We start from the raw sequence: 16,055 nt of genomic DNA on the forward strand, positions 1-16,055 counted from the left end.
GCCAGTAGAGTTTTGAGATTATCTGGCTGTCTCTGCTCCTTGGCTTTAGATATTTGCTTTGAAGTGACTGTTCTTTGGCACCACCCAGAAGGCACATGTGACTTATGCAATGTCACGGAAGAGAGCAGTCATTGCCCCCCACTGACCTCCACATTGCCTGAAACTGCCCCTTGCATTCAGAAGAAGCCCCGTGGATTCAACCAGCGTCGGGCAATTTGGACTACCCCGAACCGCATCTGAACGGGCCATGGAAGATTTGCAGACACTCTCCACAAGTGAGGCAATTTTCATCACCATCGTGTGACTGTGGTGCGGAACCACAGACAGTTTCTGATGTTATATCAACATATCCCGCACGTGCTTACAAGGATCCTGTTGAAGATTTGCTGACAACGACGAGTGGTGTGATAAAATACGTAAAAGACCTTGATATCCGTATATAGCTGTTGTCATTTGTGTTGTTTTATGCTGAAGAGCTGTGTTTAAATTTTGACATATAATAGCTTTGTAATCTTTGTATATGTTTTGCAATACGATAAATAAATAAAGTACTCTTCACACGGAGTGCTGTGCCCTTCCAAGTTCTGCAACGATGTAATACCGCACCTCTTTGGGGGTGGCACTTCTATTTTCACCTCGGCAGTCCGGTATTTAACTTCGGAAAATGGAAAATTAAATACTGTTAAGCATTGAACAACCTAATCACATCCTGCTTCCTTTATGCAATGTTCGCTATCTACAATCTAAAGTAGTTATTTGTCAAATCTATTTTGCGTCCATGCAGCACTGGCCTGAAAGTAGTCTAGAAGAGTTACCTTTAATCTAAAAATGGTTCAAGTGGCTCTGAGCACTATGCGGCTTAACATCTGAGGTCATCAGTCCCCTAGAACTTAGAACTACTTAAACCTAACTAACCTAAGAACATCACACGCACCCATGCCCGAGGCAGGTTTCGAACCTGCGACCGTAGCGGTCGCGCGGTTCCAGACTGAAGCGCCTAGAACCGCTCGGCCACTGCGGCCGGCGTATTTAATCTTCACTCCGTTTGTTGCTCAGCATAGTCTTCTGAAAACGATTGTCTGTAGTTAAGTTACTGATAATAAGGCATGCCTTTCCAGAATAAGGTAAAGTTCGATCTGGGAAACCTGAAGTACATTCAGTCTTTGAACGTTCCCGATTTGAAAGCCTGATGTTTCAATGTTCAACTCTACCAAGCGAAATCATTATTGACCGGTTAGTTAATAAGTGTATTTGTACGCCCCAAAACTGGGAGGATTTAATGCTCCACTTGCCACAAAAACTTATACGAAATATGAGATACGATAATCTGCTAGTCAACTTGTCTAATTATAAAAATGTCACTCGAAACAGTCAGTTGCGTCAACTTCTATAATGGCTAGCGCGCACGGTTGATTTTTTCACCGTGACAGAATTGTTTCCGTCAATGTCACGTCACGTCATCAAAATGGAGTGCACTCACGAAGGATGACAGTTACGATTCTTTTTTAAATCCAAGCGTCATTTGTCGATATGGATTTTGAAGAGACGGTCATTATTTGCGAACTCGTGAGACGTAAAACAAATATAAAGAATAGCGAGTACACCCTCTTTGGAATGACTGGCCAATAAGAGGAAAGCTTTACACAATGCTTCATAAAATTCAACAACATTCAAAGAAATTTTTTCAAAATTTTCGAATGAGTTTTGTAAGTTTTAAGTAATTATTTCGCATTTTATCTGCTTACCATACAAAAATGCGAACATGAAACTGTCTGTCCCAGCTAAACACAAGTTGTACGTGTACTCAAAAATATTATTCGGCTGATTTGTCAAATGGTTCAAATGGCTCTGAGCACTATGGGACTTAACATCTTAGGTCATCAGTCCCCTAGAACTTAGAACTACTTAAACCTAACTAACCTAAGGACATCACACACATCCATGCCCGAGGCAGGATTCGAACCTGCGACCGTAGCAGCCCCGCGGTTCCGGACTGCAGCGCTAGAACCGCACGGCCACCGCGGCCGGCGGCTGATTTGTCCCATCCGTTGGTTTTCGTATTTGTCCAAACCATCCACAAATTTTTGTTGCCATGTTCTTCTACACTGAAGAGCCAAAGAAACTGGCAAACATGCCTAAATCTGCAGCAATTTGCGGAAGGGCTGCACTTCTGTCACTTTCTGATTCCTTGCAGAATCTTTTCTCGGCCGCAGCGGTGTCGGAGATTTGATGTTTTACCAGATTCTTGATATTCATGGTACATACGTGAAATAGTCGTACGGAAAAATCCCACTTCATCGCTTCCTCGGAGATGCTGTGTCCCATCGCTCGTTCGCCGACTACAACACCACGTTCAGCCTCACTTAAATCATGATAACCTGCTATTGTAGCAGCAGTAACCGATCTAACAACTGCGCCAGACACTTGTTGTCTTATATAGGCGTTGCCGACCGCAGCGCCGTATTTCAATATCCATGCCCATACCAGTTTCTTTGGCGCTTCAGTGTATAAGAATAGCATTATCGCTATCGTCTTCGTGCACAGTCACGTTGTGCAAAGACGTTAATGCCATGTTTGTATCACCGTGTCGGGGAGCGGAGAACGCACGGAAAGTGACAATTTTGTCACCCTTGCACGCACGGCTATCAAATCTTGGCAGCGCAGTGACAATTTTGCACGGGCTTGTACGCGAGTCGACAGACAAGTATCTCCCGGCTGTCACGTCACAGCATGCGCGCATCTACGCATATATTCACAGACTGGACGAGAGTGACGAAACAGTCACGGTGAGAAAAATCACCACTGCGGGCGAGCGCTAAAAGATCCGCATTGCCCATTCTACAATACGACGTTTACCAGCAAACAGCCATACGGGACGCGTAGTTATAATTTCTATAATAAATTTATACAGACGAGCGCGGACTTAATATGGAGATTCTTCGGAATAGAATGGATGACTGCTCCACAACGAAACAAACAGCGGCCGTAGGAGCGGGTGCCTGGTGGAACAAACAGTTTTCTCGCAGTGTGTCCTCTACTCGAGGCTAGGAAAGGCCCCTCGCGTCATATAACAATCTAAATAGCTCTTCCAACTGGCTATCGAAGTTAGTGCCAAAATTTTCCGTAGTACAGTGCGATTTTCTTGACACTAATTCCTCGTTTCCTTGGCCGCCTCCCGTGTAATGCGGGTCGGCATTTTGTTATAGGTTTGGGTAAGTTCGTTCTACAGGGCGGCCGGCTGCCCTTCTGTGGCCAGGACAGGAAGTAATGTATCAGTTGTCTAATTATTTCATAGTAAGCGTTCGAATGAAGGTGGCTCTGATGATTATTTGTTCATCTCGCACACACACGTCACCCTGTTTAAATAGTTATCCCACATGTAATATCAGAGCTACGTTAACTGCACAGATATGTATGTGCCATTAATATTCTATCGTCGTGTTCAGTGGATAATAATGAAAGAGGTTTGTTCTCATGCGCTGCGGAAGAGTTTGTTGAACAAAATACTGGAAAGGTTTTGCTAGTAATCTTGTTTTAAGGTTTAACCCATCCTGATTTCATTTTCCATTGTTTCCTGAAATCAATTACGACGAAATATTTTCTGCAACGTGATCGCTACCAATCCTTTTCCCCATTCTTATCGTCTAATGGACTAGTATTCCGTCTCTGACGACTTCAGTCTCTAAGGGATTTTATACCCCATAGCCTTCTTTCCTTTGAAATTTAGCTCGTTTTATTTTCGACGTTGAGTTGTGCATGACGGGTTTTGGAGTCATCCACATGTTTTCGTCAAGCCGTCGAAAACAGTCTGATGTTGGTTATATGTTGAAACCAAAAGCCTCTTAGCGCTCGCTTACTAAATGACTGTAGAATGTTATAGTCTTGTTAATGTTGAAACAGGCCAACCTAGAGTCTGTGTGACAGTGGCATTGAAACTTTCAGTCTCGGCCTCCTTTGTTTAGAATTAGTTTTTACGCGGTTTTCTCAACTCCGGCAGGTCACTGGTTTGTACAATAACACTCATTTTTAGCACTTATTTTCCTCAGGATGCGTTTCGGGCTTTCAGCAGCCTTCAGCGGGCTTAATGTTGTTACGTAGTTGACTCCTTTATTTCGACTATACTTTGAATACTGGACCTGATTTTAATGCTGTAATCTATAATTTCTTCTTACATTTCCAAGCAAATGCTATACATACCAGGTTACCACTTGAAATACTATAAAGTATCTGCCATTTGGTCTGCTTATGTGCACGTTTCCGTCGGCAACTTCGGATGCAATCAAATAACATTTTAGTTTCTAAGCAGAAACAGTCTAAGAAAAGCACAATACCCGAGCACTAGTATTTGTTCAATGTGTGGAACAGATGCTTAGTGGCGGAAGAAGGAAGTATTGAAGGTAGTACGACAGATAGCTGCCGCATTCGTAGTGAAGTCCCTCGTACAACACGATGATTATGCAAATACATTTAATCCATTTGGAAAATGATGAAATCTCAAAACTCTTCATACAAAAATAAAGCGCCAGAAATAATTGGTCCCTACGTTTCTTATGGATTTAATGATGTCGCTGTCAATCGCCTCAGTTCCTGCATGAATTCTGGACAGTTAATAGTTGCAACGCGCAAGTTTGTTAAAAATCAGAAACATGTTTGAGTACCTTACCGACCTACTTTGAAAGACTCTAGGTCACAACCTGTGTTAAGTAACATACTCTGAAGAGCCAAAACATTTTAACAACTGTCCACCGCGACAATGAAACTTGTCTGGTGGTGTTGTGGCATCTTAAAATCCAGTTTTACGGAGTGACCGTAATTCGTTCATCTTTTGTTGCAGTTATATACAACTGGCGTGGTGATACGAGGTACGGCTTGCCACTGGAAATCGGCGAAACAGTACAGATACTAGAAGAATGTGGCGGTAAGTAATGAATTACTATGTCCACAATATTTCTGTTTACTACTGATCCTTGTTTACCGGAGATGTTGCACCAGGTCGAAATAGTACTACAAAGCAGTGTATTAATTGCATCAGCAACGGCCTCAGACACCCGCTCGCCGTTTCTATTTGTATTGTATTGTATTTTATTTTATTTTGCCCTCGCCATTTTTGTCTTACACTTATAAAATCGACCAAATGGAAAGAGAGAAATAGATAGTCATAGCTATTAGCTCTGTAATATTATATCATGAGCTAAATTTATTTTAAGTAACTATGTTCCATTACCAATGATTATGTCCAACATTGAGAATGTACGTCGACGATTTGGTGCTAGTTTCCACTGCAGAATTTTGACATATGCAACTGTTCATTAAAGTCAATGTAATCCATATAATCAGATGAAGAGCATAATTTCTTGCAAATACGAATCATTTCTTTTTTAAAGTCAGTACCGCATTTAGACTGTTTTTTTATTTGCAGTGTTACATTTACACGATCATTATTTCGGCTTTAAAGTGCCATTATCAAGTGTTTTAATGTTATACAGTGCCTAAGACGGCATACTGTTGTATTTAAAATACACTATTGGACACATCGTCTAAGGGTCAATATTTCTGATAAAAGCCGGTTTATGTGGGCACCTCTTATCAAGTGTTGCGACAAGTGTCCAGCACCAGACACTCGTGAATCCCCTGAAAATACTCCACCATCGCCACACCTTTCCCTCGAAATTTACGCTGGAACACCGTCTCTTCGTGCCTGACAATATGTCAGCCCACCACAAACTGACAATTATCGTTTTGTTTTATATGACCCAATGTAAGGTACGTAATTATATCTTACATTCCCGCCGGCCTCTGTGGCCGAGCGGCTCTAGGCGTTTCAGTCTGCAACCGCGCGACTGCTATGGTCGCAGGTTCGAATCCTGCCTCGAGCATGGATGTGTGTGATGTCCTTAGGTTAGTTAGGTTTAAGTAGTTCTAAGTTCTAGGGGACTGATGACCTCAGATGATAAGTCCCATAGCGCTCAGAGCCATTTCTTACATTCCGCATTGAATAAACTTCAAAGTAGCTGAATTTTTTGGTTCATATATTTCTGAAAAAAAATTATTCATCTCTGTGCAAGTTCCAAAGCCTCTAATTGTCTGAGTATTTTTTGCACTACTATGTGGAAAAAAAAGTTGTTGGAAGATTTGTAGAAACATTTTCCAAGGTAAAGCTAGTGTGGTGGCTCAAATGGCTCTGAGCACTATGCGACTTAACTTCTGAGGTCATCAGTCGCCTAGAACTTAGAACTAATTAAACCTAACTAACCTAAGGACATCACACACATCCATGCCCGAGGCAGGATTCGAACCTGCGACCGTAGCGGTCGCGCGGTTCTAGACTGACGAGCCTATAACCGCTCGGTTACCATAGCCGGCTGTGCACTTTAACTCTGAAGATTACTGTTGAAACCGGTAATAGTGGGAAATTTCTTGGTGATTGTGTCGGTGAAGAAACGTTTTGAGGAATGTTTCCATTTTCTTTTCTTTTAAGAAAATGGTTTCTCGAGCATTTATTTTTGTATCCACAAAATGAAGAGGCGACATTGTAGGAAGAACCGTAGGACCATATCAGGAAAATTAAATATGTGAAATTGTCGAGTCGCACATACTCGATTATGTATACCAAGCAGTTTATCAACGTTCGTTTGTTTTAAAACGTGGGAATAGACGAAAACTAAGAATTTGCAGTGTTTCATGTAGATGAAACCAGATATCCTGTGATGACGAATTCATGGGCGCGTATCTAGCACAGGAACTGTAGTTAACAGGCGAGGCCGCAGCAGACCGTGTTGCGGAAACTGTCTCTCGCCATCCTGCCGCACACTGACAACGTTAGGTTCGGCGCCTCGCCTGCTGACAACGTTAGCTCCTGTGTCTTGTCCACAAAGGGGCAGCATTAACTCAGTTTATTAACTCAGTTTTGGTACGGATGGGGAAAGGAAAAGCTTCATAAGGCGTCGTGGTATTCGATGGGAGTGTTGCGTGAAAACCACAATACATTTTGACGTAGTTCAGAGTGTACAGTTCCTGCGTTATTTAGTAAATACAGCGGGAATCTCGTCTGTGTAAGAACGTATAAAAGAATATTTGTGATATGTTTATTTGGATGGCCATCGGCCATAATAGCTGTTATATATGAATTTTCTTTGTTTTTTGTCTGAATCGTACTACAGTTTCACTTAATGAGATCGTATTTAAATATCGTACTGGTTGCTGTGTAATCAGATTTATTACATATCAGCTAGTATGACCGTTGGGCATGGTAGATGTCAAAACAGTCTTCTAAATGCAGAGCAACACCACACATTTTAGACTGCCATGATCTTTCACTTCTCCTTCCTCTTAATTAGCACGCGACACACTTTCCTGGGAATTTTTTCCTTCTCTGTTGAGGGTATGTGAATCTGGCAATGAGGTCATGTTTTTGCCTAGTCTTCATAGGGGTGGTACTCGCTGACGGTCGCCTGCGAACAGAGTACTCAGGTAGCTGTGCACTCTTTTAGCAGTTGCTGTGCAACGTTGGTTCTAAAATCGATGTAGCAGGTTTTCTTTCCGTCCAGCGATCTTCTGATACAGAATGAAGGAGTTGAAACTGCACATATCAAGAAGAATCTGGTCTTCCAGGTCTACGCCACCCATTCCCCTCTGATATTGAAGGGCACTTTGAATTACTGCTTGCGGTTCTTCAGAATCTGAATCACTGAATGACAAATTACTTACTTCCTTTCCGGATTAGCCGAGCGGTGTAAGGCGTTGCAGTCATGGACTGTGCGGCTGGTCCCGGCGGAGGTTCGTGTCCTCCCTCGGGCATGGATGTGTGTGTTTGTTCTTAGGATAATTTAGGTTAATTAGGGTGTAAGCTTAGGGACTGATGCCCGTAGCAGGTAAGTCCCATAATATTTCACACACATTTGAACATACACACTTCAAAACAAAATGGTTCAATTGGTTCTGAGGACTATGGGACTTAACATCTATGGTCATCAGTCCCCTAGAACTTAGAACCACTTAAACCTAACTAACCTAAGGACATCAAACACAACACCTAGTCATCACGAGGCAGAGAAAATCCCTGACCCCGCCGGGAATCGAACCCGGGAACCCGGGCGTGGGAAGCGAGAACGCTACCGCACGACCACGAGCTGCGGACAACACACACACTTACTTTCCACTGTTGGAAACACTGTCAACAAATTTGTGTGAACCCTCCTCATCATGACCACAAACTACTCTCTTTGCCATGTTAGTTGATTAGTAAGCTCAGATACCGCATAAGGCACATGGCCTGTGCTTCGCTTTAGTATACATTTAAGGGCCATCTGTTGGCTAGAAATTGAACTCTGCGCACTGCTACAGTGAAGCGCCCATTTCGAGGCGAGCTCGTCATATGATTTAAAAGCCATAGCAACTTCAAGCGACTACAGCTCGGCGTTTGATGCTTGGGTTAAGACTGTTTCACACCAGACGCGTTTCGCTTTTATTTACAAAGCGTCATCAGTTGCCATAGACATTCATTACTTCTCGTACATTTATATGAAGTCTACCGATTTTCCCTCATTGCTAGCAGAGGGTGTAGCGGAAATTCCAGCTCGTGGTCTATGCCGGCACGGTATCTGAGCGTGTTTGGACAGAGGGTTAGCTGCGCTCTGTAATAATAATAATAATAATAATAATAATAATAATAATAATAATAATAAAACCTGAATCAATGGATCAACTAAGAACTTCAACGGGCGTCAGGGGACGTCCGCCACGAACAGATGCAACGAACTATGACGGAAAAAAAGTAAAAAAGGTGGTTACATTTTATGTGTGTTGTTGTATCCACTCGACCTCCTCCAGAACCAGAAGTAAATCTAGGCTTGCTAGGACCCACTACAGTGTCAAAGCGAATGTCTCAAGTGTTGTTTTTTTTTTATTCGGCACCACACACTGCAACTCCAGAGAGCAGCGAAACTTGAGTGGAATGTACGTCGGCTTGCTGGTGTTGCGAAAATTGCGTGCCCGCAAAGCTAAAGGTCGCGGGGTCGAATTACGGTCGGACTACGGACTTTCCATTATGAGTTTTAACCTAGCATTCACCTCTCAATGATGTGAAGATCTGCCAGAAAAGGCAGGTATTGCTAGCAGAGGGTGTAGCGGAAAATCCAGCTCGTTGTCTATGCCGGCACGGTAGCTGAGCGTGTTTGGACAGAGGGTTAGCTGCGCTCTGTAATAATAATAATAATAATAATAATAATAATAATAATAATAAAACCTGAATGAATGGATCAACTAAGAACTTCAACGGGCGTCAGGGGACGTCCGCCACGAACACATGCAACGAACTATGACGAAAAAAATAAAAAAGTGGTTAGCGTTGTTGCCCCTAGATCACGGGGTCCCGGGTTCGATTCCCGGCCGGATTGGGGATTTTCTCTGCCCGGAGACTGGGAATTTGTGTTGTACACATCATTGTCATCATTCGTGAAAGTGGCTAGATTGGGCTGCGTAAAATATTGGAGTGTGAAAAAATTACGACTTTGTGCGGGCGCCGATGACCGCGCAGTTGAGCGTCCCACAAACCAAACATCATCTTCACAGCTGCACTTTCACTCTTCATGGCTCTTTTGGCTTTTAGCAACCAGTTTTTTATTTTCCTACATTTGCGTTCTTTGGACCTCACTTTTGTAAAAATTCATACTATTTATCTTCATAGAAATTGTATTGTGGGTTCTTCTTTTTTGCATTCAGCACTATCGATTCAGCTAAATTACGGTAAACCTAAATCAGGATAGTTAGACGAAGATTTTTTACCCTGTTCCTCCCCAGTGCGAGTCCAGTGTCGTGATCACAGCGCTAGCTCGCTGGTGTCTCTGTAGTGTGTTCTGCGCAATTGGATGTGGCCAATGTGATGTATTAGTCCGACGTCCTTTTCAGATTTGTAAGCAACGCTTTGCAGCGTGATTATACGCCCTGCATGAAACTATACAACGAACATACTGTCTACCGTAAAACTTCTGATGAACAATATGACTTTGTTCCTACTGGTAATGACGCCATGACATACCCCGTCACACAGTGGGCCAACTCGCTCTGAAACCTTCGCATAATAGATGAATGGATATAAAATCCTCCAAAACTGTTCTTTTTAGATTCTTTGAGGCACTAATTAGGAATCAGACGTCGGAATTAAAATTCAAAATGGCGGATCTAAAGTTATAAATTTAGCGAATTCGAATAAAACTTCTGGTACAAAACCTTGCCATATTGAAATGTCTAGCCGGCCGCTATGGCCGAGCGGTTCTAGGCGCTTCAGTCCGCAACCGCGCTGCTGCTACGGTCGCAGGTTCGAATCCTGCCTCGGGCATAGATGTGTGTGATGTCCGTAGGTTAGTTAGGTTTACTTAGTTCTAAGTCTAGGGGTCTACTGACCTCAGATGTTAAGTCCCATAGTGCTTAGAGCCATTTGAACCGTTTTTTTTTTTCTTTTTTTGAAATGTCTAATCGATATTTTACATTTTTCAATCGAAATCACCGTGATACTCGTCGCTTGCGTCATTATTGCTTTCGGAAGGGTCGGTATCGGGTTGTCCACTGGGAGATGGTTCGAAAAGCAGATCTTTTACCTTACGTGATATCTCTTCATATTCCTCAATTGTCACTTACTGGAATCTCGAAATGAATAGGTCCGTAGATGCCAAAGCCGATGGAATAGGTCATGCATCGTTTTCACACGGGAATATTTGCGTCTAAAATCTCCGTGCATCAAATCCATGTGGACTGATTTCGACATCGGCCATTATTGCAGAATATTAGAAGTCCGAGGCACCCGAGTTTGGAGAAATATACTTTTTTCAGAGTTCTCGATAGCTATATTTTAGTTCTAGATTTCTGTGTTTTAATTCTAGAGCTCTCTGTACAAAATTTGAATAGATCTGCAGCATTTCGCGAAAGAAGAAAACAGTATTACTCGGGGAAATTTTGATCTTGTAAAGAAATTATTTGCCAATTGGCGAAAAAGATTTATGACCACAAATCCGAATAGCTCCCCTAGAATTCTACAGAAAACCCAAATGACATTTTTTATGCAGATAATAGTCTGTGAGGTAAATGCAATAATGAGGGACCAGTTATACCGTGTGACACAGTCGCACGGTAGAAAAATGGCCGTCTACTAAAAACGTGCAAGTATTTGCACGCAAATATATTTGAACTCGTTAACTATACTATCGAGGTAGTAGGAGAGTTGTTCAAATGTTCAAATGTGTGTGAAATCTTATGGGACTTAACTGCTATGTTCATCAGTCCCTAAGCTTACATACTACTTAACCTAAAGTATCCTAAGGACAAACACACACACCCATGCCCGAGGGAGGACTCGAACCTCCGCCAGGACCAGCCGCACAATCCATGACTGCAGCGCCCCAGACCGCTCGGCTAATCCCGCGCGGTGGTAGGAGAGTCATTTGCAAAAGTGGAGCCACGCAGACGAAATTTTGTAGCTAACAATTTCAGATAATATCTGTTGTAGTTTAGTTTTAAGTCTTTATACGTCATTACACCAGTTAAAATGTGATAAACGTACCTTCTGGAGTGGTCCCTATCGTATTTTATCCAGACAGCTACTCAGATTCGCTGACATATATTAAAGAGGCCACACAAACGACATTTGAAAAATGTGTCGTTGTCCGATTCGCTGTTTACCGTCAACTGTCCCAGCACGTATCGTGTCGACTTGAGACTGGAATGGTAACACAACATTGATTGGGTATGCACCCGTGCAATATACACAATTTTTCGCGGGTCTAAAGTCGGAACGTGCACCTTTCTTTCTATTTTGTCCAGGCTTCGAGCGAGCTAGCCCACTGTGCGCCATTCCGAGAAAGTTTCGAGACTGGATCATTGAAAAATAGAGAAAAGTAAACATGATCGGTTTTGATGCGTCAGGTGTTCTACATAGTCTCACCACACTTGAGTGCAACACACAGAACGTTGGTACAATCATACGAGCATCTACACCTACATCGACATGCTTACTCTGCAATTCACACTTAAGTGCCTGGCAGAGGGTTCATCGAACCATTTTCACACTACTTCTCTACCATTCCACTCTCGAATGGCGCGTGGGAAAAAGGAACACCTAAATCTTTCCGTTCGAGCTCAGATTTCTCTTGTTTTATTATGATCATTTCTCCCTACATAGGTCGGTGTCAACAAAATATTTACGCATTCGGAAGAGAAAGTTAGTGATTGAAATTTCGTAAAGAGATCTTGGCTCTGAGCACTATGGAACTCAACATCTGAGGTCATCAGTCCCCTAGAACTTAGAACTACTTAAACCTAACTAACCTAAAGACATCACACACATCCATGCCCGAGGCAGGATTCAAACCTGCGACCGTAGCCGTCGCGCGATTCCAAACTGAAGCGCCTAGAACCACACAGCCACACCGGCCGGCCGTAAATAGATCTCGCCGCAAAGAAAACCGCCTTTGTTTCAGTGATTGCCACCCCATCTAGCGTATCATATCAGTGACACTCTCACCCCATTGCGCGATAAAAAGAAATGAGCTGCCCTTCTTTGCACTTTTTCGGTGTCCTCCGTCAATCCTACTTGGTAAGGATCCCACACCGTGCAGCAATATTCCAGCAGAGGAAGGACAAGTGTAATGTAGGCTGTCTCTTTAGTGTGTTTGTCGCATCTTCTAAGTGTTCTGCCGACGACGCGCAGTCTTTGTTTCACCTTCCCCACAATACGAGGTGCATTCAAGTTCTAAGGCCTCCGATTTTTTTTTTCTAATTAACTACTCACCCGAAATCGATGAAACTGGCGTTACTTCTCGACGTAATCGCCCTGCAGACGTACACATTTTTCACAACGCTGACGCCATGATTCCATGGCAGCGGCGAAGGCTTCTTTAGGAGTCTGTTTTGACCACTGGAAAATCGCTGAGGCAATAGCAGCACGGCTGGTGAATGTGCGGCCACGGAGAGTGTCTTTCATTGTTAGAAAAAGCCAAAAGTCACTAGGAGCCAGGTCAGGTGAGTAGGGAGCATGAGGAATCACTTCAAAGTTATCACGAAGAAACTGTTGCGTAACGTTAGCTCGATGTGCGGGTGCGTTGTCTTGGTGAAACAGCACACGCGCATCCCTTCCCGGACGTTTTTGTTGCAGTGCAGGAAGGAATTTGTTCTTCAAAACATTTTCGTAGGATGCACCTGTTACCGTAGTGCCCTTTGGAACGCAATGGGTAAGGATTACGCCCTCGCTGTCCCAGAACATGGACGCCATCATTTTTTCAGCACTGGCGGTTACCCGAAATTTTTTTGGTGGCGGTGAATCTGTGTGCTTCCATTGAGCTGACTGGCGCTTTGTTTCTGGATTGAGAAATGGCATCCACGTCTCATCCATTGTCACAACCGACGAAAAGAAAGTCCCATTCATGCTGTCGTTGCGCGTCGACATTGCTTGGCAACATGCCACACGGGCAGCCATGTGGTCGTCCGTCAGCATTCGTGGCACCCACCTGGATGACACTTCTCGCATTTTCAGGTCGTCATGCAGAATTGTGTGCACAGAACCCACAGAAATGCCAACTCTGGAGGTGATCTGTTCAACAGTCATTCGGCGATCCCCCAAAACAATTCTCTCCACTTTCTCGATCATGTCGTCAGACTGGCTTGTGCGAGCCCGAGGTTGTTTCGGTTTGTTGTCACACGATGTTCTGCCTTCATTAAATTGTCGCACCTACGAACGCACTTTCGACATATCCATAACTCCATCACCACATGTCTCCTTCAACTATCGATGAATTTCAATTGGTTTCACACCACGCAAATTCAGAAAACGAATGATTGCACACTGTTCAAGTAAGGAAAACGTCGCCATTTTAAGTATTTAAAACAGTTCTCATTCTCGCCGCTGGCAGTAAAATTCCATCTGCGGTACGGTGCTGCCATCTCTGGGACGTATTGACAATGAACGCGGCCTCATTTTAAAAAAAATGCGCATGTTTCTGTCTCTTTCCAGTCCAGAGAAAAAAAATCGGAGGGCTTAGAACTTGAATGCACCTCGTATTATTATGTGGTCTTTCCAATTTAAGTTGCTCGTAATTGTAATTCCTAGGTATTTAATCGAACTGACAGCCATTAGATTTGTGCGATTTATCGTATATCCAAAATTTATGGGATTTCTTTTAGTACCCATGTGGATGACCTTGCACTTTTCTTTGTTTAGTGCCAGTTGCCACTTTTCACACCATACAGAAATTCTCTCTAGACCATTTTGTAACTGGAATTGATCGTCTGATGATTTTACTAGACGGTAAATTACAGCGTCACCTGCAAGCAATCTAAGGGGGCTGCTCAGATTATCGCTTAGATCATTTGTGTAAATCAGGAACAGCAGAGGGCCTGTGACACTACCTTGCGGAACGCCAGATATCCCTTCTGCTCTACTCGATGATTTACCGTCTATTACTACGAACTGTGACGTCTCTGAGAGGAAATCACGAATTGAGTCACACAACTGAGACAATACTCCATATGCACGCAATATGATTAATAGTCGCATGTGAGGAATGGTATCAAAAGCCTTTTTGAAATCTAGGAATATGGAATCGATCTGAGATGCCTTGTCGACAGCACTCATTACTTCATGGGAATAAATAGCTAGCTGTGTTGCACAAGAACGATATTTTCCGAATCCGTGTTTGTTATGTATCAATAAGTCATTTTCTTAAAGGTGATTCATAATGTTCGAGTACAGTATATGCTCCAAAATCCTAATGCGAATTGAGGTCAGTGATATGGGTCCGTAATTCAATGGGTTACTCCTATTTCCTTTCTTGAATACTGGTGTGACCTGTGCTACTTTCCAGTCTTTAGGAAGAGACCTTTCGTCAAGTGAGCTGTTGTATATGACTGCTAAGAAAGGCGCTATTGTGTGTGCATACTCTGAAAGGAACCTGATTGGTATACCATCTGGACAGGAAGACTTGCCTTTCTTAAGTGATTTGAGTTGTTTCGCAAGACCTAAGATATCTACATTTATGTCACTCATTCTAACAGCTGTTCTGGTTTAGAATTCTGGAATATTTACTTCGTCATTTTTCGTGAAGGAATTACGGAAAACCTGATTTTTGTAACTCTGCTTTAGTGGCACCATCATCGGTAACATTTCCATCGCTGTCGCGCAGTGACGGTATTGACTGTTTTTTGCCACTGGTGTACTTTACATACGACCAGAATCTCTTTGGGTTTTATTCCATATTTTGAGACAATATTTCATTGTGGAAACTATTAAAAGCATCTCGCATTGACGTCGACACTAAATTTCGAGCTTCCTTGAAACTTGGGGATTTTGCGTTCTTCTGAATTTGGCATGCTTTTTTCGTTGCTTCTGCAACAGTGTTCTGACGTGTTTTGTGAAGCTGTCAGGAAAGTCCTTCTCTGGGATGTCGTTCAACTCTCGATCGCATTGGCTTGAATGTCGATTATGTCGTCAAAGCGTTGACCCTTCTTGACAATTTCTGCACTTCGTCATTTTCTGTTAGGTTCGTAATGATAGCATAGTCTCGTCACTCGTGATGATTTTTCCCACAAAAGAATCGTCCGTCTTTTGTGTTTCAATAAAGTCGTGGCAGACATCCAGGCGTCATTGTTTTTGTTCGGGAGTCACGCAATCTTCTCTTCTTCACAATTTCGTGGAGAATGTCTTGAACACTTGATTTAGAAATGTTGCTCCATTGCGATTTATAACGCAACGACACTATTACCGCACGTACACCACTTACCATACCTGCTTACAACTGACTGGTCGAATGCCCATCTGTGTCTTACAAGTTTTAGTTCAAGCTGTCAACGTAGTTACTGCGCTGACGACGCATGTAGCGGGATTTGGCAACGGTAGTCCGTATTTCTCGCTGCGCTGACAACACTACGCTTTCACTCGATAAAGTTCATTTTCTCTTTCGCGTGACGTGTAGTCTTGGTCCGGTTGACGGAATATTAGTATCCGTGTCATTTCCATGAGCCTACGACAAACTGAGGCCTTTCAACATTACATGAAATGATTAGTGGCTTGA

General features: G+C 43.0%; 1 protein-coding gene across 1 annotated transcript in view; it reads left to right on the forward strand.

Annotated features, from left to right (window-relative positions):
* The window catches only part of LOC126183543 (dedicator of cytokinesis protein 3), a 1,039,887-nt gene that overhangs the window by 181,295 nt on the left and 842,537 nt on the right, over positions 1-16,055 (forward strand). The window contains exon 2 of the mRNA XM_049925613.1: positions 4,835-4,918. Within this exon, the coding sequence (XP_049781570.1) occupies positions 4,835-4,918 (84 nt within the window). The remainder of the gene's footprint in view (positions 1-4,834; positions 4,919-16,055) is intronic.

This window comes from Schistocerca cancellata, chromosome 4 (assembly GCF_023864275.1).
Source record: "Schistocerca cancellata isolate TAMUIC-IGC-003103 chromosome 4, iqSchCanc2.1, whole genome shotgun sequence".
In the NCBI taxonomy this organism is placed as follows: domain Eukaryota; kingdom Metazoa; phylum Arthropoda; class Insecta; order Orthoptera; family Acrididae; genus Schistocerca; species Schistocerca cancellata.